Source organism: Poeciliopsis prolifica, unplaced genomic scaffold, assembly GCF_027474105.1.
Source record: "Poeciliopsis prolifica strain line A6 unplaced genomic scaffold, Auburn_PproV2 SCAFFOLD025, whole genome shotgun sequence".
Lineage (NCBI taxonomy): Eukaryota > Metazoa > Chordata > Actinopteri > Cyprinodontiformes > Poeciliidae > Poeciliopsis > Poeciliopsis prolifica.
Window position 1 is genome coordinate 1,799,359 of NW_026562400.1, and position 23,529 is coordinate 1,822,887.

The 23,529-nt window shown below is 39.5% G+C and overlaps 1 protein-coding gene across 1 annotated transcript; it reads right to left on the reverse strand.

Moving 5' to 3' along the window:
• Positions 1–8,801: 8,801 nt before the first annotated feature.
• Positions 8,802–22,939, reverse strand: prdm1a (PR domain containing 1a, with ZNF domain). The gene is made up of 7 exons (XM_055047373.1): positions 22,758–22,939; positions 19,799–20,128; positions 17,863–17,982; positions 16,677–16,929; positions 11,439–12,499; positions 11,125–11,253; positions 8,802–11,014 (listed from the first exon to the last, which is right to left on the reverse strand). Exons 1-7 carry the CDS (start codon positions 22,782–22,784, stop codon positions 10,409–10,411), a joined length of 2,526 nt encoding a protein of 841 aa, XP_054903348.1. The 5' UTR covers positions 22,785–22,939; the 3' UTR covers positions 8,802–10,408.
• Positions 22,940–23,529: the final 590 nt, after the last annotated feature.

The following is a 23,529-nucleotide window of genomic DNA, read 5'->3' on the forward strand; positions in this document are numbered from 1 at the left end:
TCAGTTCACAGTAGCAAACTCCTCTGTTAGAAATTATAGGGACTTGGCCCACTTTCAGTCGTGGGTGTCCTTTTTCTTCAACACAGTGGGCGTTTTACTTGGAAATGAAGTGGCGTGTAAAACGAGATAAGATTTGAAACTTTATCAAACAGTCTTGTAAAATCAGAACTTGTTTAGCTTCTGTTCAGCACCGTTTTCCAACAAATACCAACAACTGGCTTTGCACCGTTTCGTTTCAGTGAACCTCCCACTCATATGCTTCTCCTCCCACCTGTACTCTGCAGGTGCTGGGCAACAGATAACCACACAGTTGGGTGAAGTGAATATTGGCTTCATGGAAGAAGAAATTATAAGAAATTCGCTTTTTTTCCACGCAAATGAGAGCTAAAGTTTCTTTAATATATATATATTTTTAATAGGCATGTAGTGGAGAGCAGGTTTCCACAGATTCAGTCTTTAAAAGATAGACTTGCTGCAGTTCAATTTCCATGATCTCTAGCATCTTAGTAAAAGCGAAATCTGGGGGTCTACCAAGGCTGTCTTATGAAACAATTGCATTATGTTTTGATGCCTGCAGCTGGAGTTATATTAACTCTAAATGTCACCAGTGTTATCAGGACCTTTTTGTACTCGTAACCTTTTAATAATAAAGTGTGAGCGTCTCTTTTCTTCAAAACTGTGGGCGTTTCACTTTGGAATGGAGCTGTTTGTCTGAAAAGGGGGCTGTGCAAGATGAGATAAGATTTGAAACTTTATCAAACCATCTTCTAAAAACGGATAGCGTACAAACAAACCTCGTCTCGACTCAGACAAGAGGAAGGCAAACTTGTCGTTTCGGTACATGCATCTCGGCCTGTGGGATATCCCCCCTCCTCCAGAGCTGGAAGGTGATGGCCTCCCCCGGTCAGAAAGATGCCGTGAAACCCCGACGCCATCTTGCTGAGGTAGTGGAACTCGCTGTGTCAACGTGTGACTTGAGAAGTTTCCCTGATAGTAATAATAAGATTGAACAAACAGGAAACAGCGATGTAGTGTGCAAAAGTGAAAGATGCTGAGTCAAAGGGTGGGGGCGCGCCGGGTGTTTTTAGTTGGGTGATGAGGTAATGGATTCATGCTCCTTTTTTAGAGAGTCGTTTTTAACTCTCCTCAGTATCCTGGACCATGTGAAGGTGGAATATGTTTCATCACTTCTCGATGAAAAGTTATCTTGAACAGCTGACTGATACACAGATAAGTTTCAAAGGAAAAAAATCATCTGTCATAAATTTGCTGCCAATTCAACTTCTTGGAATTTGCATGAATGTGGAACATCAACTCATCATTCTGAGACCTTGTTGTAGTTTTGACTGCAACAATGCAGCATTTATAGCTGTCTCATAATCATTTCTAGAGTTTGAAGGCAGCTTTTATATATTTATAACGTACTCAGCATAAATCCATATTTTTACTGTTATGTTGACAAAAAGTGTTATATCCTCGTCTGTCATTAATTTCTGCAGGGACCTGGCAGTGAAATGTGTTTTACATAGATTGTTTTAACTATGTAAACCACCAAAAACACATTGGACACTACTGATAGCCCTCTCTTCAGATCACTTCTTAGGTTATTTCAAGAAATTTAGATCTTTGTACTTAGAAGACTATGAAAGAAAGTTAAATGTGTGTCCATTGAGATATTTCTTGGTGTATATTTTGGCTAACTATTCTGTTAGAAAAATTGAACCATTACCCATTTTTCATTGGCTGACAGTTGTCAAGATTTTTGTTATTTATAAAAGTGTACACTATTGCCTTTGTGGGGGAGAAGCCCACAGAATCCCAAATCCTCTTCCATACTCAACAGGAATTTTCCACATGCTCATAATTTTTGTGGCCTTATGTCACACTGTGTGTGCTGAAAAAAAGTTACATTTGAGCTACTTTTGACCAATGCAAAGTTCCAGGTACAACCCTAAAAATGTATGGCAAATATTTATGTACAGATATACACATATAGTTTAGTTTGTGTGGTCATTTCCTGAGTGATAATCAGCTGTTTTGAATTGGGTGTTTGACAAACTGGGCCTTTGTGTTCCATCGTATATGTTCAATAGAAACAGCAAGTCATGTTTTACAAGTTAAAATTTCCTGCATACTCTGAGAAAAACATAAAACTGTACATAAAAAAACAACAACTTCAATTTACATTCATTTTGTAGAAAATGTTTTCTAAAATCAGATTTTGTTAAATATATGTGATTTGTTCCTCAATGTATGAAATCATAACATGAATTTTTAAAACAACAATTTGTTTTAAATATTCCTACAATACAGCAATAAATGACAAATTTATTTTTATCTTGAAAAAAGAAACAATGTAGCAAAAATGTATAATTTTAATTGTATGCTAAAGCATTGTATTGAGTGCAACCTGTGTTGACAATAAACCATTTAAACCAGACGTAACCATGCATCTACAATAAGATTCCTAAAAGCTCAATACCCAAATTAGAACAAAACAAGTATTTGTGACAAAGAGTTAAATTTTTTGAACTGACAGCGTTGAAGCGTGTAATTGGATAACCATTTCTCTTCTGGTTCGTAAATGTCTACATTTAACATGAGCTGAAGCTCTGAAATGAGCCATGTTTTCCGTCTCCTGTACGGTAGGATAAAAGACAGACGACAGTTACTGCAGCCCAAAGGCAGCAGGAGCTGTGTTCCCATTTCCTGCTCTAGTCTTAAAGCTTAGTATTTGAAGGAAACAGACATAAACATTCACGACTTTCCACCAAAGAGACTGCTTAACTTCAGGCCCAGTGATAAAAGCAAGAAAATTGTTAGCCGTAAGGTTGAATGTAACAACAAAGAAAAGAATAGCTTATTTAAAAATCATTGTCATATTGTTTTGATAAGTTTCTAAATCTTTGAATGTTTTTTTTTTTTTTACGCACATTTCTAATCCTCTGATAACTTTGCTTGAATTTAATACATCTTTCACACCCAGGTGTTCTTAGTTATTCTGAGTGATTAGACCTCTTCTCAGGTTGAAGCCAGGCAGAGTTACGATGTAAAATGAGAATCCCGCAGGACATTAGCTCTTCTCCTCTCTGGCTGCTTTCACATTTGTTACTCTAAACTAGGGGTTAAAATAGGATTTGTTGCATGTTTATGTGGTCTGTTTTGCAGGTGCTACTGTAGGTCTATTTTTAATCAACATTCAAAAACCTTTCTGTTGACAAGTAAATGTGAGATTAAGTGTACAAAATAATTAAGTAACAGATACAGAGTTTTTATTTCAAAGACATCTGCTCTCAAACCTCCACAACATAAAAGTAAAAATATATTATTTTCACTGTTTCAGTGTATTAAAAACATTTAAAGATGTTACACAAATAAGTGCATCAGATTTCTATTGATCATCTCTGAGATGTTTCTACAACATGCCTGGAAATTAAATACTTTGAATTACGTCTTTGTCTATGAAAGGTCTCACAGTTGATGGATCAGAACAGAAAACAAAGGAGTAGCGTACTGTAGCGCGATCAAAATGTTGCACACAATTGAACGAAGAGCAACACTGGCTTGGTTGTAACATTTGTGGTGATAAAGTGTGTCCAAGATTTCTCAGAAAAATCAAAGGGAGCCCTGCCAAAGAGAAACCAACTTCTGCTTTTATGGACAATGATGCAACACTTCCCACAAAGACATGTTCTAAAGAAGCTGCCTCAAATTCAAAAGCTTGGAGGAACTGCAGGGAAAGAACAGCATTTCACATTTCCCTGCAACCTGGAGTAATTAGTTATTGAGAAAACCATGGGAGTTTGTTACAGTTGTCACACTGTTTGAGAGTTTTCAAGTGTTATGTCATGATAGTTTGAATAAAACCCTTGTATTTGACTTTTGATATAGCTTAATATTTCCTTCAGGATAATTCAAAATACTACTCAGGTAATTTACTCCCTGGCTTTACTCAACTTGCCAACTTGGCACTTTAAAAACAAATAAAAGAATTTTCTTTTCTTGTAAGTCATAGATGTATTCTTACCTTTGCAAGGAAACATCTTGAAATAAAGGTAAAACATTTTTCTAACTTCTGTATCAAAATGCAAAATACTTATTTTGTACCTACAGGACAAAATAAGTAAAACATTACTAAACTCTCTCCTACCTTTGAACTAACATAAAAACAACATAATCAATAAAAGTTTCATTTTTAATGTTTTAATCTGTGCGAAATCTTTGTTAGTATTTTGTGAAAATTTTGACAATTACAACACTTCTTTGAAGAAAGTTGTGAAATTCCTCAAAAGTATTCATGTTGTCTGTGGATAAAAAAAATGCATAATGGAAATCAACTAGTTAAAGTTACATATCCTCATTGCTGACTCAGCAAAATTACTCGACCCAGGCCTGATGTCGAGAAGGGGAGGAGGACACCTCGCCGGAAAACAAGGTGACACAATTTTAGTCACTTGACTACGTCAATGAGAACCGATTTCAACATTTAGTATGTAGGTCGGCTTGGAAAAGGACTTGTCCTTTGCTTTTTCTGTTCCCTGCCTCACAGGCAAAATACAGATTAACGACACTTTTACTGTTTGCCTTTTGGACAAAAGAGAGGGGGAAATGTTCCTTTCAAGACATAATTTCTGTGTCTCACCATTTGACTGTAAGTCATCACTGTCAGAGGGACAGAAGCTGAGTATCTGTATGTCAGCAGCACTGGTTTGAGAAATTGTGTGCCTGTAAAGGATTAGCTTATACTGACTTTTAAGCAATCAGAAGGAAAAGGATCATATCTCCAACTCCAACATCTCAATTCCCTGCAGCCAGGGAAACATTTAAAGACGAGAGGCAAAAGCAAAGGTGGTGGATTTGCTGTGCATATTAATGACCAATAATGTTATTAATTTACTATCAAATTTCATCTCTGCTGCCTGGAAATTGAGCTGTTAACGGGTCATGACAGCACTGAGACTGTCAGTTTTCAGTTAGAAGTTTATTTTAATTCACTGGATGGCTGCTACTGGAGATGCTTTCTGACATTCGCTCCGCTTTACGCAACGACTCAAAGAAATACTTGGATGTTGAGAGTTAAAAGATTTAATTTTCTGTTGGGAAAAAAAAAAAATTGAAAGAAATGTTTAACTCCTGCTTGTTAAACAAAGTAGGTTGATTTAAAAGAAAAACTGACATTTAATCTATAAATTGTACTCATAACAGGTCAGAATCAGAATCATGAGGGTTTAGACCACAAAAATGTTAATGTGGAGAACTCTTTCCTTTTGTGAGTGAAGCGCACAGTTGACATCGAGTTATCAACTGTTGAGTAAGAAATATTCCAGTCAGTACTTTTACTCAACAGACACCTCAGGCTATAAATTATTCATCTGAAACCTACATTTCTTTTGCAATCTACATTGCAGGGAGCATAGATTGAACATGTTCCAGGCTGCTTAAAACTATAAAAATGACAATGTCTAAATTATGGGCATGTGACTTTGCCAATGCCTTCAAGCTGTTTACGTTTTAAAAGTAGACAAGCAGCTGCTGCTGTAAAATGTATTATTTTTTGGGCTACGTCCAATATGCCTATGTATTACAAAGAAATGTGCCCTATTTCTTGAGGCATACAGAACCAGTTCTTTCTTGCCAGCACATTTTATTCGTTGTATTCTTCCCAAGAACTTAGATGAAGAACTGCTGGGAATTTCTCAAAGGTCCGTCCTACTAAAGCATTTAAACCAGACATCATCTGAGTCTTGCTCAGATGATGTCAAGGACAAGCAGTGATAACTCCCAAACCAGGGCAGCAAGACCAGAATAAAGTCATTTTGTTCTTGTAGCCCTGTGATCAAGGATGAATTATACATATGATTATGCATAAACCTTTAGACAATAAACCATTCTTTCTTTACAAAATATGGCACTAACAAAAAGGGAAAATAATGTAATATGAAACAATAAGAGCAGATGAAGGCATCCTTCCTTCTACTTTGCAAAATCGACACCATCAGTGTCTTGGTAACTCCAATGCCTACTCATTCCACTTTGTGATCTTGACTGCCTTGTTTTGTCTGATTGCACAGCTAGCAACAAGTCAGGAACCTAATTTTGAATGAAAAACAAAACCTCTTGCAGCATTGTTTCAGTAGAGGTGGCTGATTATTTGTTTGTCCTTTGGAGAGGCAGAAGAAAGTTAGCTCACTCACCAGTGGTGCGGTCAGGCAGGTGACGCAGAGGATAATACATAATGATGAAATAATTTATATTGCCATATTTACCTTATGGTTTGTATACTATAAAGTATTTAATTTTTATTTAGCTTAACTGATTTTGATTATTTTTTTTCCTCAAAGTCGCTGGATTTTTGCAATTTTCCATTCAAATGCTCAGCAGTGAACTGAGCATCACCTTGGATTATGCAACCTCTGGCTAACTCCTGGCTGCCATTCGATGAGGGCATGTTCCTCCTGTCTGTACCTCGCCTTTGAAATGGTTTTATGAACTGATTTTTCATCATTTAGCTTATTTACCTAAAGGTGTTTTTTGTCACCAACTGTGCAGGTAACGTGTTTTATGTCCTGAGATGCAATCATAAACGGCAGAGCACAGATTCGAGGTGAGGCAGGCAGTTCTCTTGCCTCATGGCAGGGGGCGCTCATGGTCCCAGACATTGTGACTCCCTAATTGAAGAGTAAGTGACAGTAAGCTAGCAGTACAGTAACTAAGTGAAGTGCAGCAATATATTTATTGTTTTCTCATCTCTTCTGACGTCAACATGAATGACTACATTTCTACACTTTTCTAAAGTGGATTTTCAATTGAAGCAGGAAATAATCCAAAAAGAAGACCAACACCGGCGCTGACAGGTTTGCTTCCAAACAGAAGGATGCCCGCTTTTCTCAAACAAAGTGCTATACAATAAAAGACAGGCTTTGTGAATGTCCTGCCAGAAACTGCCTTTCTGCTTTCCTGGCTTTCTTTTTTCAACTTGTTACACTGTGTGGACTTGGATGAAATTTTTAAACCTAGCATGAACGATCAACCTCATATTCAAAACCAAGTTGCACTAAAAACGTTGGGGATGTCGAGAATAAACTTGGCTTTGGAAGAAAGGACATTTTTGTACGGTGCATGGACTTTGTTTATAAGTAAATGTAAGACAGGAATAACATTTTTGTAGTTTTTTTTTTTATGAAATATGCATTTTTGGTCTACAGTTTGTATGGGTAAAGAATGCAGAATCGAAACAACCTGCAAACTGCTGTGTTCTATAATCTACCACAGCAATCATTAATTAATGAAACATTAGAACTAAAAACATACCACTACAACAGACTGAATGTTCTATTATTTGTGCAAAATTGTTGCACAAAGAGCCCTCCATCCTTGTGCGCATGCACAAAATTTCCGTTTGCAAAAAATAACATGCAAGGTGTCTGTATTTGTAAATCTGATTAAGTCAGTGCCTCATCAGCTATGAAGCTTACCGCAGATCTCTGTCACTCTCTATTTCAAACAAAAGGCCTCATCATTGGTCAATACCTCAAAGATTATTCTAATATGATGCCACAGGAAATGCTAGAGTAATAATTTTTTCTGAGGTTGTAAGGAGCAAATAGATGCTTTCTCATTCACATCTACTTGCTGAAAGAAGGCTGCTACACTTTCCCTCACAGAGACGAAACAAATTCAGGTCACTGAAAACATCTGTTAAAGAAACTACATTTTGTTGAGGATTATTTTATATCTTCCTTTGGTTCATGTAGGACTCAATAATATGACAGAAAAACTTATCATGATATGAACATTTATCAGTTGATACCAATAATTATTAAGTTCTTGTAAATATTCCATTTTTCTCCCCACGCTGCGTATTTTTAAGCAGTTATGAGGCATGTTGGTGAAACCTCAGATTGCAAGTTACTCTGGTAACTTGCGCAGCAAATTGCTAGGTAACCACAATGTGAGGGAGTTTGTTGATTCCTCTCACCTTGCCTAGCTGGGTTGTAAGCGATTGAGTGACGTTCCTCCGTTTACTTTCCCCAAAATGTAAAATGTAATCTTGATCAGATTTCAGTGATGCATAATTCTCACAAGTGTGAGCCAGAAATGATCTGCACAGTTTCCTGCCATCTTGGTAGGCAAACGAAGCGCAAAGCATAAGTGAAACATGGCTTTGAGAACAACAAAAAGAAAGCATATGGATAACAGAGTTTAAGACTTAATACTTGCAATGTACTTATATTGTTTATGAGGTAGACAGAAAAAAAGAAGCAAGTTGGTTGTAAACATGTGGCTTGTTTATTGTTGTCAAGTTACAGATGCCTGCTATGATGGCTGTCAGCTAAAAAGCTCCTGAAAGTGTGACGTCAAATTGGAACGATGTATTCTATATATTGATTATTCTATCAGACATATCTATAGACAGTGGTCATATCTGTTGTGATATACAGTATAGCTTTTGATTATCTAGTCGTAGGTTTACGAATTAAAGTAAAAAATAAATAAATCAAATAATATGTATTACTTCAGTCATAATAATTAAAATACTACATTATGCTAGGCATCAGTGGAAATATGTGTTGCTTATCTGTTCAAAATAAAAGTAATTGATCAGGTCAAAAGTAGTTGAAGTTAGTGGGTAAATATTGTAAAAGTTTAGTTTTTATTTATTTAAGACTATATCAAATCAAGGATGAATTTTTAGTTGTAGGTTTTTTTCTGTTTGCGTTTTTAATTTTCATAATAAAATAATGTAAATAACAAAAACAACAACAAAAAAAATGAAATAAAGAGTCAAAGATTCTCTTGAGTTTAGATTAGAGCAGTGACATTTATATCATAATTTACACTTTTTGACATTTCGCACATAAATAACTTTGTAAACCAGCATGTAAACAGAGACAGGTATTTTAGGGGATTCTCCTCTGGAGTGAAAACTGACCAGAGAAAGAGGAAAGCTTTGGTCAAACATTTGAAACATAATGAAACAGAAAAAGTAAAAGTAACTTCAGGTTATTGAAGTGCACCTGCTACAGAAAATCACAGCTGCTGTAGTAACATTAAGCTGGTTCTTAATGCAGTTTTGACCAGGTTTACAGATACTGTACACAGTGTAAATTATATAAGCATCGGCACTGAAGGAATAAAGTAGAAGGAGGGGAGCCAGTGCATAAAAGAGGGCCGAGGTGCTTAGGTGTTCTTAACAAGGCAGCAGATGGATGGGGCTGTTTTTCAAAAATAAAACAACAAATAACAGCAACAACAACATGAAAATATATACAAAAAAGGAGCAAACACTTCAACACAACGTACATCTTCCCTTCTTCAGCATTTTCATTCTTTTAGTCCTTCTTCCCCTGTTTAGATTATTTTGGAAACTGAAGTCAAACGAACTTTGGATTTTAGCATCAAGTGTAGCTCTCCGAAAACATTTAAAATTCCTGCTGGGTACTAACATGATTTCATAAAAAATAAAGATAGAAAACAAAAGGTAAGAACAGGGGAAATGACGGCTAATCAGCCTCCTGAGTCCGTTATGTGCTACATTTTAAGCGGGCAATGCCACTCCTTTGGACCGCATGAAGATCTGCTCTCCAGTTCTGTTTGGTTTTATTCTTCTTCAAGTAGAAAAAAAAAGAAATAAATAAAAAACTCCCACTTCAGCTGTCCCTTTGAACACACAAACACACATCATCACATCCACACTGAGGTAACTGTTGTGAAAAAATGTACAAAAACTGAATGCCCTTTTTTGTTTCATTTAAATTAAGGATGCAACAGAAAAGGACATAGACACTTCAGGAAAGCGATTCAGACAGGTTGAAATAACGCTTTTCTTTGGAAATGAACTAATTTACTGTATGTGCCATAAGTAGGCTACTTTCATTTTTGGTATTTAAATATATAAGCCCTGAAGAATGGACATGGATGAGACTAATGAGGGCAACAACAGAGTGGCTATTTACACAGAAACTGACACAGAGCAAAGCAAATTAACATCAACAGAAACAATTGCTTTCACACTACTAGTCAGCAATCCATTCACTTATTGCTTTTGAAGACACAAAATTAAATGCATAATAAGTTAGGTTATATAACAAGCAATTTATCAAAAACAAGAATGTTCGAAAAGAGACAAAATCATTGAAAAATGATAATAGAATTATATTAATTACATTAAAGAAAAAAAAAATTTTTAGGTGATTGTCTGGGAGTAATAAACACTAAAACCACTAAGTAGTCATGGGACATTGTCTCTTGCAGCCCTGAGTGTGTGAGTCCCTGATAGGTTGAAAGCATGGCGTGTTCATGGGGATGACAATAGATAATTATTTATTTACAGCTGTTGCTCCTGGCAACAAGTCCACCATGCACTTTAAAATCAATTTTTCATGTGACTTGCACATAAAAAAGTCTATTAAGCATGATCCTCTGACTCCTGCTTGACTGCAATGCTAGCAGCAACTGGTGAGATGGGAGTGCTGCGGCGGATCTTGATAACCGATGTCTCGTTCGGGGACTCGAATGCCCCATAACCTGCAGACAGAAGATCGGTGGCAGTGCCATTGTAAGTGGGGTGGAAGTTGGAGGACTTGAGGTCAGACTCTCTCCACAGCATCCCCAGCACTTGTTTCTCCAACATGGCGTCCATCTCCACTGACCCCTGCAGCTGCTCCAGTCGCTCAGCATGCTCACTAACATCGAAGCGCTCAATCTCTTCATTGGCGCGGTGCACCTCTTCCAAGGCAGCTTGACTTGAGACATTAGGACTGGCTGGACCAGAGGTTGCAGCCAGGCAGTAGCCCTTCAGGTGTAGCCGCAGGCTAACCAGGTGGATGTAGTGGCGGTGGCAGTGGGGGCATTTATGTGGACGTTCGCGGGAGTGTAAACGCTTGTGCAGCTTGAGGTGGACAAACTGGGTGAACTTAGCAGGGCAGAGCTTGCAATGATAAGGTTTCTCCCCTGAGTGAAGGCGTAGGTGAGTTTTCAGGTTGCTGGTGCTGCTGAAGCGCTTGTGACAAACCTGAAACGGGAGATCACATTAAAACATAGTTTAAGCAGCTTGTTTTTCCCTGTCAGTTATTACAAATAAATTATCTAGGGAATTAGCTTTTTTTGGACATTTTGTCTCACCCCACATTCATGTGGTTTCTCCCCAGTGTGAACCAGGTAGTGTTTTTGCAGATGAGCGAGTTGAGTGAAGCCTTTGCTACATGTTTGACATTTGAATGGCCTTTCTCCGCTGTGCACCCGAAGATGAACCTATGAGAAAAAAAAAGAAAAAAACAGCATATACGCTTAGGTCTCTTCAGGTCATAACCTTGATTATTATGAAGTAGAAACATCTACTTCACGCCTTTCAGAGTGCAGGAATGATTACAAGGTAACAAATCAGATCAGCAGGCATGATGTTAAAAAGCAATAACAGAGCAAATCCCAAGTCTTACCTTCAGGTTTGACAGCTGCCCAAATGTCTTACTGCACACGTTGCACTCATACTTGATTTTGCCATTCTGCTTCTTCAGAGGGTAAGGCAACGCCTTGTATCCTGCTGACCCTGCACCACGCTTCACTTTGGTCAGATTAATAGCCTCTTCATCTGAGGGACGTTCACTAGTGTTTCCCATATGGGCTGAGGTAGGCTTGGTTGGCACCTGCTCGCTGGGAGGTGCTGTGGCGGCGGTTGGGGAGCCACTGGAGGGAGCGTGAGCTGATCCGTGTGGGTTAGGGTGCCCTGGATAAGAGCTGTGAACTCCTGCTTTGTCTCTCAAAGTAGCAGTTGAGAAGGCACTTCTTGGCCCGGGCAGGAGATAGTCTCTGTGGGCAGAGATTGAGGAGGGGTGCACAGGTTCAGGTATGACAAGGCGCCTTGCTGCAGGGTCAGAGGGCAGGAGGGGTAGATGAGAGGGCATTAGGCCGCCATACACTGAATAGATCCTAGGGAATATCCCTCCTACAGTTGGGACTCCACCACCAAGGAGAGAATAATGATGTGGTGGAAGGTAACGCGAGTAAGGCTGAGCAGAAGGGTAGAATGTTGAGGGGAGTGGGGCAGATGGAGGGGAGTAACCAGGGTAAGTGTAAATAGAAGCTGATGACAATGCTGGACCAGAAGGGCTACTGTGAGGTCTGGTTTCTGGGCTGCTTCTTGCAGAAGGGCTTGGTGTGGCCGACAACTGTTTGCCAGGGGAATGAGTTAAGGGGTAACCAGGGTGGCTGGGTTTGAGCAAATCTTCAGAGAGGGGGAAACGTGGCCGGACAAGAGGGTAGAGGTACATGGGCTGCTCCGGGCTATCTGCACAACGTGGGCGGATGGGAAGAGGGCGGCTGGGCTCCCTCTTGGGAGCTGAGGAGAACGAGGTGCTGTTGGTGTCACGGAGAATGGACTGGACACTGTGCTCCCTCTTGGGAGGGCTGGGAGTCATTGAGACTGGAGACATACTGGACATTTCAACTGTGCTGTCATCTCTGTCCACATGCTGCTGCTTAACCTCCATAAGCGACTGCTCTGTAAAGACAAACCAAGACAAAATTAGAATAGATCCACATAGCAGCCCACATTTATGATATGTTAAATCTAACAGGGTGTTTTAAAAGCAACCTATAATATTTCCTTGAACAGATTAGGATGGATTTATGGGCCAGAAAAAACATATTCATTATATTTTTTACACAAAATTCTTCTTTGATATTGAAATTTTTGTCTGGTCAGTTCTGCCTATTTTGAGCTCCTTTCAGAATGACCAGCTGCTTTACGCTTCTTGTCACTTTAAATCTAAATAAGCCGCTGCTGGCCACGCCCCTATCTCACTGTTTCCACTCAGGGTAAAATGTTTTGCTGGAATCATTGAGATTATTGAGCATGTAAATGTTAAAATGAGAAGGTCTAAATGCATAGCATGCCAAAAACTGTCTTATTAAATCTATTTGGATTCCACATAACCTGACATGAATTAGACCAGGTTTTAAAGTGTCTCAAGAAGACATTTAATATGATTTGGAGTTGTATAGATGAACTGATTTGAATGAAGGAATACCATAACTAACTCAGTAGACTAATTAGGTTGACAGAAGTGATGAACGAGGGTGAGGGGCAAGGTAAGGACCAATCCACAGGAAGTGAGGCGTGACATCTGCCTCCGGGGCTTGTGTGTGTGGGGCATGTGATGCGTGTTTGCCTATAAAATCAAGATAAAATCAGAATGGTGGCAGACAGACAGACAGGACTGATGGAGGGTTTCCTGCTGAAGATATCCTCAGAAAAAGCTTGGCCTCCACCTGCCCTCCTCAGAGCACACACAAACACGCCCCACCCCATGTGACAAGGTACACACACACACGGAGGCGCCTGTGGACAAAGGCCTCTGTCTGATTTGTTGACTCTTCCTCTTCTGAACAACTTGCACACACTTCTGATCAAGCGCTTACTCCCCAGCTTTTTCTGGCCATTTGCTATTGTTTCGAGGTCGAAGGGTAAATTAGAGAGCTTCCTCCCTTTAGTCACTCACACCTACAGTCGCCTCCCGATGATGAAAGAGTGGATTAGGGAGGGGAGCTCCCTAACACACATCCTAAAAGCTTTGCTATGTCAGTTAGTAGCACATCTCGGCTGCTAAATTGCCACAGATGAGCATTAAAATACAGCAACCTATTATCTTAAAGCTCCTTTACAGCCCACCTACCTCTTTACCACGAGGTCGTCCAGAGGGGACTCTGTGTGTGTGTGTCTGTAAGAAAGTGTGTGAGAGAAATGGAGGCTGTCAAAGAAAATCCCAAATGTAGCACTGGTGAAATTTACCTCTCTTTCCCCGTACAATTCACCTTCCCAGTCACACACACGCCCATGCACACAACCAGTGACCCTTTCACCAGTAATAACAGCAGTGTGTAAACATTGGGGTTATCAGTTAGCCTTCCTCCTCCTCTTTTTCCTCCTCCCTTCATCCCTCTTTCAGAAAACAAACAGGTCGGCCATCTTGGAGATATCAATCTGTCAACACGGCCCTTCTGCCAGGAAGTTCAAGTAGTCAGCCGAGTGGGTAGGAGGTGCGGTTCAACCAAGCCCTCCTCTGTCTCCTCTCTGGTCTCTTTAAGTGACATGTATATATCAGGGTTATTGGCCAACGCACACACAAGACTACTATGTGTGAGTTTGCATGTGTTCGAGATGAAAAGCAGTGTGTAAATGTGTCGGCATGTCGCCCTTATATCACCATGAGTGTGGGAAGAGAAACTGTTCTTTGAGTATCTTTGAAGACACACACACATGGATGACAGGTGCTCTCGAGTGCTAAAACTTGAAGAATGCAAGATGATGGCAGCAGTAAGAGCAAGAGAAGTAGGGAGAGGAGAAAGTGAGGGAGTGAGACAACGATGCATGCTCAGTCATTTTGCTCACACATACACACACGTCTGGTTTTGTAATGACTGTACTGGAAAGAGGCGATGCAAAGAGACATGATACAGGCAATAGTGGTCTCCTCCCCCATTTAGGAATGTCATACAGGTTGTCATATAATTTGGGCCAGAAACTCTGGTGCCCCCCATAGGACAAGTGGCCCAATTTGTGCAAATAATAAAGTCTTCTTGTGAGGAGCTATGTGGTAAATATGTGAAAAGGCTCTATTGCAGACTGAAAAAACTAGAACTATGAGCTATAAAAATATATTAATCTCCATTCAAGATCTATGTATTTTATACCGATTTTTATGGCTGATTAACACATTTGTGGTTTTCCCCACTAAGTCAATATTTTGCAGAACAGTTGGAAATCAGATGGGGAATGTTTCTACCAGTGTAAAGATTTAGATCGTTGCCCATTCGTCTTTGCAGAAGGTTACTCAAATTAAGTCAAGAGTTTGCAGTATTGCAACAAACTCAATTGGATTTGTGTCTAGGTTTTTACTAAACTGTTCTAACCAGTGGCCTGTCAAAAGTTTCTTCCAGGATTGGTTTGAATTTAGCTCTGTCCATCTGTCAATGACTCCATAGCAGGATCCTCTCTCCACCATGAATTTTGCAGTCAAAAAGTTAAAGTTGTCTCAGTAGATTTATATTTGTCTTGCGTGTTTTTTTAATGGTCTTCTGATGAATGATATATTGGGAATATTGTTTTATCACCTAATCCTATCACCTACTCCTATTTTGAACCTCAGTACAACTTTTTATTTATAATTTAAATGCTAGTTGAATTTATTTTCCAACTGGTGACCTCTCATAGCAATTGTGGCGTTGTTTGAAATTACTTTCATTCACTCCTGCTGCTAATATCTGAACATGCATATTTATATATACATATTTAATTTTTGCAATGACAAGGACTTATCTTGCCAGCTTCCTTCTCTTTTACCTTTTGCCCTTTAACTGAGTTTCGGTCTAACGTTACTTAGTCAGAAAGATTGTGGTTTTCTTGGTTTTACTCAGTCAGTCAGTGGCATTATTTCTTACTTCACTTGTAGAGTTAACCTCTTATGAGCCACCGTAACAGACGATTGCTTTACTCATTTTAAGAATGTAAATTCAGATGGCCGAGAAAAAAAAAACAAAAAACGAATGAACGAAAGCCCTTGAAACTTAAAGCTAAAGCCCTGAGACAAGTGCAGTCAAAAAAAAATAAAAAATCCAGGTACAAATCCGCTTTAAAGTCAGCTGCAGGTCAGCAGAAGCCTGCGGGGGCTCAAATGACAGATGAGGCTAATTAAAGACGACTCATATAGTAAGTTCACAATGTGTTGAGATAAAGGAGGAGGAGGATGAGGGGATCCCTTCTGTTTCTGTCCCCAGGTCATGCGCATTTTTCCCTGGGTAGTGGAGCCACTCTGGCTGGGTGTGCTGGTTCCTCTGCCACCTTAAGACTGCTATTAGCTTGCAGTCACACCTGGAAACCGCTCAACTCTTGCTCTCAGGCTTTGTTTCCCTGTGAGTCCCCTCACTCTTTGATCAGCTCAGGAAAGTGGATAACTGCAGTGAATATGCCATGGTACAAATCTGGTTGTGAGAGGTGAATTTTTCTGTTGATATTTCAGGTAAAATCTCAGAATAATGACTAAAAGTCACTGTTGTACATCACATTTTTGTCATTTGGTGAATACAAACAAACTTTTAGCTCACTTTCTAATAAAAATTGCCAATGAAGGCTGAGTCAAGCAAACACACTCTGTCTCTGCTGTGTTTATTGAGGTTAAGGAAGGCTGTGTGTGTGTGTTTGAGAACTTTTATGTTAAAAGTTGGTCTTTAAGTGTGTAAGACTGTGGCATTAGGGGCCATACAGCCCTGCGTGTAATTACACTGTCACTGGTACACACACACACACGCATACACACGCAAACGCACACAAGAGTACAGCGATGGCACCGACAGAGATGAAAGGATGTTGGTCTTGTACTTTTGTAAGTGTGTGTGTTTAAGAGAGAGAGAGAGATAATGACAGACTAACGCTGTGAGAGGAAGGAGACATAGCTACACTCAAAAACAGGGTTTAATAGCGGCGACAGGACACATTCAAGACACATGGACATGCACCACCGATTGATTTAATGTTTGTCATCCAAGCCGGTCACTCCTTTTGGCTTCTAATAAAACCACTGATTTTATTGTGCAAAAGAATCTGAAAGAAATTTCCACAGCGCTTCTCATCAGCCTCATGTCTCATGAAAAGATGGCAAACAAAGAGTTATTGAACTTACTGAGTTTTTGCATCATCAGCTCCCCTGATGGCGGGTATCTCAGGCGGCGGGCGAAGTCATGACAGTACCAGACGAGCAGCTCGGCGCCGGCTGGGACGGGCTTCACAGTGTAGAAGTAAATCTCCATGCCATTCTGGCATGCTGCCAGGTTCTGCTCTGCCGCCGATTTGGCCGGGTTGACGTACCGCATCCAGTTGGAGCGGGTCTCATCCAGACCGTCCACAAAGTGGTGAAACTCACCATCCGCAAAGATCTGGAATGAAAGAAAATAACATTTGTTTCGATCATTTTCACAAGAACAAGTTTTATTTTCCTTTTATAAAGTAAATGTTTTACTTTTCAACTTGCAAAATTTACCACCATTTTCCTGAATCAAACAACAACAAAAAAAAATGGAGCACAAAGGCAAGAAATTGATTACATCATCAAAAGAACATTTAACCTACTGTAAATTTTTAAATGAGGCTATTCTAAATAACTAGAAAGACATGTTTTATCTCAGTTCATTATTAGTCCATCTGCAGTAAATGTCATCTAAACCACATTTCTTAACCCTTTTTCTTCTCTATCTATCACCCCTTACCATTTCTCTCCGTCTTCATCACCTTCCGCGAGGCAAAAAAAAGACAGACAGAAAGTCTGTCACAGAGGAGGAGATCCTCTTTTATATGAAAAGGGAAAGGAAGGATCAAGTCATTTTTAACCTGCCACCCTCCCCCATCCCCTTGTGCGTTTCTTTTTCATTCTCCCCCTATCTCTCCCTCTCGTTTCTGTCATCTCGCTGCTTGTGAGAAAGTGAGATATGAGCATGAATGGAACCTTAATGAGTTAAGTTTCTGCTTGTGGTTACACTTTTTCTTTTCAAGCGAATCAAACCCACTACACACTCACACTCTTAGAGTATGTAGGTAGAACAACCATGTAGGTGGTTCGTGAGCGTGTGTTGTCTCATTGTCAGTTACCGGTAGTGATGGAGCGTGTTTTAACCATGTACCAGCATGTGTGGATTTACAGGAACCTCAGTGTGGCATGTTATTTGTGTGAAGGTGACATCACATCCCCACACACACCAAACAGAAAGCCCTGTTTCCTGTTCAACTGCCTTTTTTTTTAAGCGAGAGACGTCACAGGAAGGGGTCTCTCGGGCTTCTGAGGAAATGTGTGTGTTTTCAACCAGCATACTCACCCTCCAGAAGTACTTCCGGTTTGCGTCTTTCGGGACACTATCGGCCGTGTAGATCTCGCCCACCAGGGGACCGAAGCGGGTTCCTTTGGGTATGTACTCCCGACTGCACACTCCAACCACCTGCATGGCAACATACAGACACGAGTAGGTAAAAAATGTTGTATATAAGATACAGCAAAGTTTGCATCTGCTTTGGAAACTGTTGTGCACATCCATCAGTGACAAGACTCATTAGGCTTTATTTTATATCCAAAAAAACAATCAACCAGCTGTCAGGCGATGATTAATGAAATATGAGCACGCTTCGTGTGACTTTGAGCTCGAATGTTTGGTTGAAGAATAACTAAAAAATATATATCTTTCAAATCTCTTTTTATTGTCACACCTCCAATGATTGCCACATCAAACTTAAACCATTGCCACTTCAAATACTTCAGGGGAAAACACTCAGATACACAAATGAAAAAAATTCTTTCTCTTCTGGATTTTTTTTTATGCTATATGGGCTGATTGAATCACAGAAGGTGAGATAAAGAAGAGGAAGAGAATTGCAAGGATTTTTCTGCCTCGACTTCAGCCATGGATGGACGAGAAGCACATACTCACATTTTTTTCTCTCTAAGTAAACCCACGCAAACACAAGTCTTTTCACAAACCCCTTGTTCTCCTGGTGACGTGGGAAATCCCCTTTTCCTCCTTTCCCTTCACAGGACCAGACACAAGCTTGTGGTAGTGTTTGCACACAAGCTTTCTTTTCTTACTTGTTAAATCGTTTTAGTTCTTTCCTGATGTTTTTGGGGCAAAACACAGTTTTCTTTCATCAGCTTGTCCCTTCTTCCTCTCCTGGTCAAACTAAATATTAGCTGATAGAGTATCAGCTTGTAAGCAAAACACAATCCTCTCCTTCCCCTTCTTACCTCAGTTCCCTATTGATAAGCCACTGATGAGAAAATCTATGCGATCACACCGTTTCACTGATAAACTCACAGTAACAAAATTGACAAAGTTGGAAACTTTTGACCTGCAGTCATGCACATCTTTACTGGCGTAAACGCCCTGAAAAAAAAGACATCAAAAATGCTTTAAAAAAACCAAAAAAACTTTTGTTTCAATCTGACGCAAAATTCTGAAGCAACATTCAAAATTTAGACGCAAATGAACACCGCTTTTTAAATCCAAATATATTGAACATTTTAATGAAAAATGTGAACTTTCAGATGCCATCTGCCATGAGTTTTTTAATGTTTAATTTCGTGCTGTTTGACTGAGGTTACCCTATCTCAATTTTAACCTTTTGCTGTCTGACATTTTGATTGATCAACCATAAAAAGAAATAGAGAGGGAAATTATCATTTTACATTCATCAAGAAGGTCATGGTGGCTGACTGTGAGTTGAGGAAGATTAAAAGACGAATTATGTTAGTAATTTTTTATTTTTTCATGCCCTATTCCATCTCGGGATCAAAAGGTTTAAATTAATTTGCTGCGACTTAGTCACTAAACTTAAAAGGTCTAAGTTGTTCGTTAAGGTGCTGTACAGTGCCCCCTGGCTGCTGGCATGAATATTTCAGTGCGGTGAGAGCTTTATGGCATGACACACAACTTTCAGGGCTAAATCACTGTAATCTTCTCAGCTGACATATGAGTTTCAATCGGAAGATTCAAGCTGAAGAAATGTGTTTTTGTGTAAAATTAGCTTCCGTCAGATTTTATCCCACTCACACACATTCCTTTGTCTTTGTGTGTGTATGTGAGCGTTTACAAGGTAGACACGGCAACCCCCTGCTCTCTGCTTCATGACCAACAACTGACTCACGTCCCTGTTAACGTACAGATGGCTTTCTCTGCTTGGACGCGTGTGAAAAGTTGAGATGGGGGAGAAAGTTTTCTTGTCTGCTAGCAAAGGACTGTGTGAGTGTCTGTGTGGGTGTCTGACCTCCTTGGTGCCTGCCAGGTGTTTGAGGACCAGGTTTCTGGGCAGCGATGCCTCTGCTCTTGTCGTCATTGCAAAGTCAGCGTCTGGCCCCGCCTCCCATGGCGTGTCTTTGACGATGTATGTGCACTTCTCCTCAAACTCTGCCTCTGCCCAATGTGTCATGTCTGCCTCCTCCATCTCCATGTCCATGTCCACGTCAGTGTCGGTCATCGTCTCTGCTCCGTCCGAACCCGTGCTGGTAGCTGTGGAGGCCATCTTGTGGTTTGTGCTGTCCTGCTCCATAGTGTGCGCCCCCTCACTGGTCAACATGGCCGAGCTATGAGAGGTCGCCTGGACAGGGTAAGAAAGAGAAAAATATACCTTTTATCATCTCTTCTTTATAAAACGTTCTTAAAACTTTCATCTGGAAGTGAACAGTGAGATAGGAGAGAGATTAAATAGAAAGTAAAAGAAAAAAACGATGGAAAAACATGACAAGCAGAAAAATACCAAACATGCGATAAAAAACCTAAGAGTAAGAGAAGTACAAAAACAGCAAATGGTTGACAAAATAAGATAAGAATATAAAAGGAGGTGGGAGGAAAGAACTGATTAGGAATAAAAAGGAGACAAAGATCAAAATGAAAGATGATAAAACACCATGATGAGTAGAGACAAAGAGAGGAGAGGAAGATCTGTGATTATTATATATAGTGACTCAGAGGGGGCTTGAGTAATGCCTCGGTCACACACAAACACATGTGCACGCGCGCACACAAACCCCAACAAGCGCAAAAGCACACAAAGGATCAGGCGGTAAACGTGTTGTGTGCCATTTCGACTAAATGGTAACTAATTTGGAAAACGATTCATTCATGTTTCAGTTGCGTAACCTGATTTGTTAGATTTGTCTTTTTTTCTGCTTTTGGAGTCTGATGATTGTTTGACATTTTTTAAGAAAACTTATTCAACTTTTATCTCTCTATGACATAAAACTACCAGATTAGATGACCACTTCCGTCAAGCAAGATAAAAACATAATGTAGCAAAAAAAATAAAATAAAAAAAATCAGCAAGCAACTCACAACTTTTTAGTTAATATTCAAGTTACATACAATTCTTGTACAGTCACATTGAATGAAATAAAATAAAATTGGAAAATCAGGCTCGATATTTTTCACCTTGAACACTTTCACTATTTTTTTTTGTCTAACCAGTCAAAATATGGGTCAAACAAATGCATTTATCAGCAATTTTTTTTGTTTTTTTCACTTCTCCATATTATGACTCATTCTTTTTCTGACTTTACAAAGAAATTGTCATGTTTCCTTTTTTTCTGTTATTTCTTAGATAACTAATATTTCTCAAAAGCATGCTGAATTTACTCAGATATTGCAAATGTAACATTTCCCATGTTTCTGCGCTCTTCGACCCCCGCCCCCTGTTCACCCACATATCCCATGGGTTGAAGACGGAGGAAGGAAATACTGTCTGTGTCTGAATGAAGCTAAAATTGGAAGCAGAGTGGCAAAGCTGCGGAACCGGCAAATCATCCCGCCGTGTGTGTTCTTGTCTGAATGTGTGTGCGCGTTGGTAATGGACAAGGGGGAAGTGATGAGGAAGGGAGCGTCAAAAAAACTTTTCCATTTGGGGGGCCACGGCAGCGCAAACAAAACTTCAAACACGATCCCACCCAAGACAATCCCACACACACACACACAGGAGCAGAAATCCACACAGGGGACAGCATGCTGCTTGTCCCACGCTGACGAGCGGAAAGCAGCAGATCTTCGTTGACCACATTTCGCTCTGTGAAATTATCTGAAGCCACAAGAAAGAAAATTGTTTCACATCCAAGTGACTTCAGCTAAAGCAAATGGGGTTTTGATCCCAAGAGTAAAACAAGTTTCTGATTGAAAAGTGATTATAAAGCTAAAGTTTGCTTTAATTAAGATTCATTTAAAAACCACAAAAAAGCAAAAGCATCCTGGATTCAGAGAATATTCTTTCTCACAAAACTGACCTCCCTTGCTTAAGAGTCATATAAAAAAGCATGTTAAAGTTAATTGAAGTTGCTCTAAACATTAAACACAAACAGACCAAAATGCCCAAAATACATTAAAATCCAACAAAAGCAACAGTATCCATGATTTGCTATGTAAAATTCCCAGTGAAAAGTTATTTTTCCCAGACAGCAGTTGAAAACTCGCATAACCAGAAGTTTCCGCTTTATTTGCCATTGAAATTAATCAAATCAAAACAGTGATCACATATGAAAATGTCTCTTTTCTCTGCTTTCAGCAAAACTGCGAATCCTGTCTTTGCATAACAGCTGCAGCATCGAAAACTAATAGTGAAACCTAGAACCAAGAAACAATTCATCTCTCATGTATTTAGACCAACTGAAAACATTTAGAAGTTGAGCCTGCACAAAGTCAGCAGGATTTCAAACTTAAACTTTGACAAGCATGGATGGATTGTTTTTAATCAGAAAAATGGAAAAAAAACTTTAATAATTTTATCAATGTATATATCTATAAAATTAGAAACTTTACTGGAAAAACAAAACTTGTTTTTGCATAAATTAGTGAATAAAATGTATTAAAGTCATCAAAAAGTGCCTACATTTTAACACAATCCCAGGAATAGATTTATAAAATACTTCAAAAGCACAAACTAAAAACAACAAAAGTTTAAGAAATTTGTCCAAAAACTCATTTCAGTGTAATAATAAAAATCTTAAAGTTTGTAGTAACTGTAAAAGTTAAAAGTTTTTTTTTGTTTTTTTTAATTCAGATTTAATTGATAGTCTGCTTTTGGAGTTCACAACTTTTAGTATAATTCATTAAGTGTATACAAAGTGTCAAAAAAGTTCAAAAAGTCAGATAAAACCCTGTACAATTTCCTATGTTGCACTCTAAATCAGTTGTTAGTTAAATGACAGAAAAGCCGAGGGTATTAAGAGCTGCTCTGTACTCACCGTGTAACTTTGGTCCCATCCACACATAGGGACGAGCACTGGGATCCTCTCTGGAAGTCTGCCTGTGAGGATAGAGTTTATGCGGGACAGGTGTAGTTCTCCCCTTCTGCCTTCCCACTCCGAGTGCTAATACTCCACACCGAGCTCTCAAGTTTCTTTGGGCAGGAGTGTGTGTGATCCACTTGGAGACCTGATATTAAATGCCTGACAACATCAACATCTCTCAGACTAAGCCCTCTCCCTCTCCTTCTCTCTCTCTCTCTTGCTCGCTCACTTGAAGCCACACCCACAAAGCACTTCTCACATGGCTTTCACCTGAGGCCATGAGCCATACACACACAAACACACGCACACACATAGCTAAAAATTTAACTCCTATTTTTCCATCAAAATAACGATTTTTCTACATGATAATCACCAAGTGATTGTGTGATTAGTTGTATTCATGAGTGGAAATGTCTTCAAGTTTAAAATGTAAACAACATGTATGCGCGTACTTGTGCATGATTGTGTCTAGTGTGCGCGTGGGCGTGTGTGTGTGAGTGTGTGTGTGTTTGCATGCTTGTATAAGGGAAGTGTTGAGTCACCGTCACAGGATGTCCCTCTCTTCCACAAGATAACACACACACACACGCACACACACGCACACACGCACACAAACACACACAAAATTGCACTCTAGGGGGCAGAACTGATCTGCTTTGGTTTCTTTTGCAAAATGAAATTTAAAGTACACTCACTCACTCTCCTGTGTTACTCTTTGCCTTTTCTC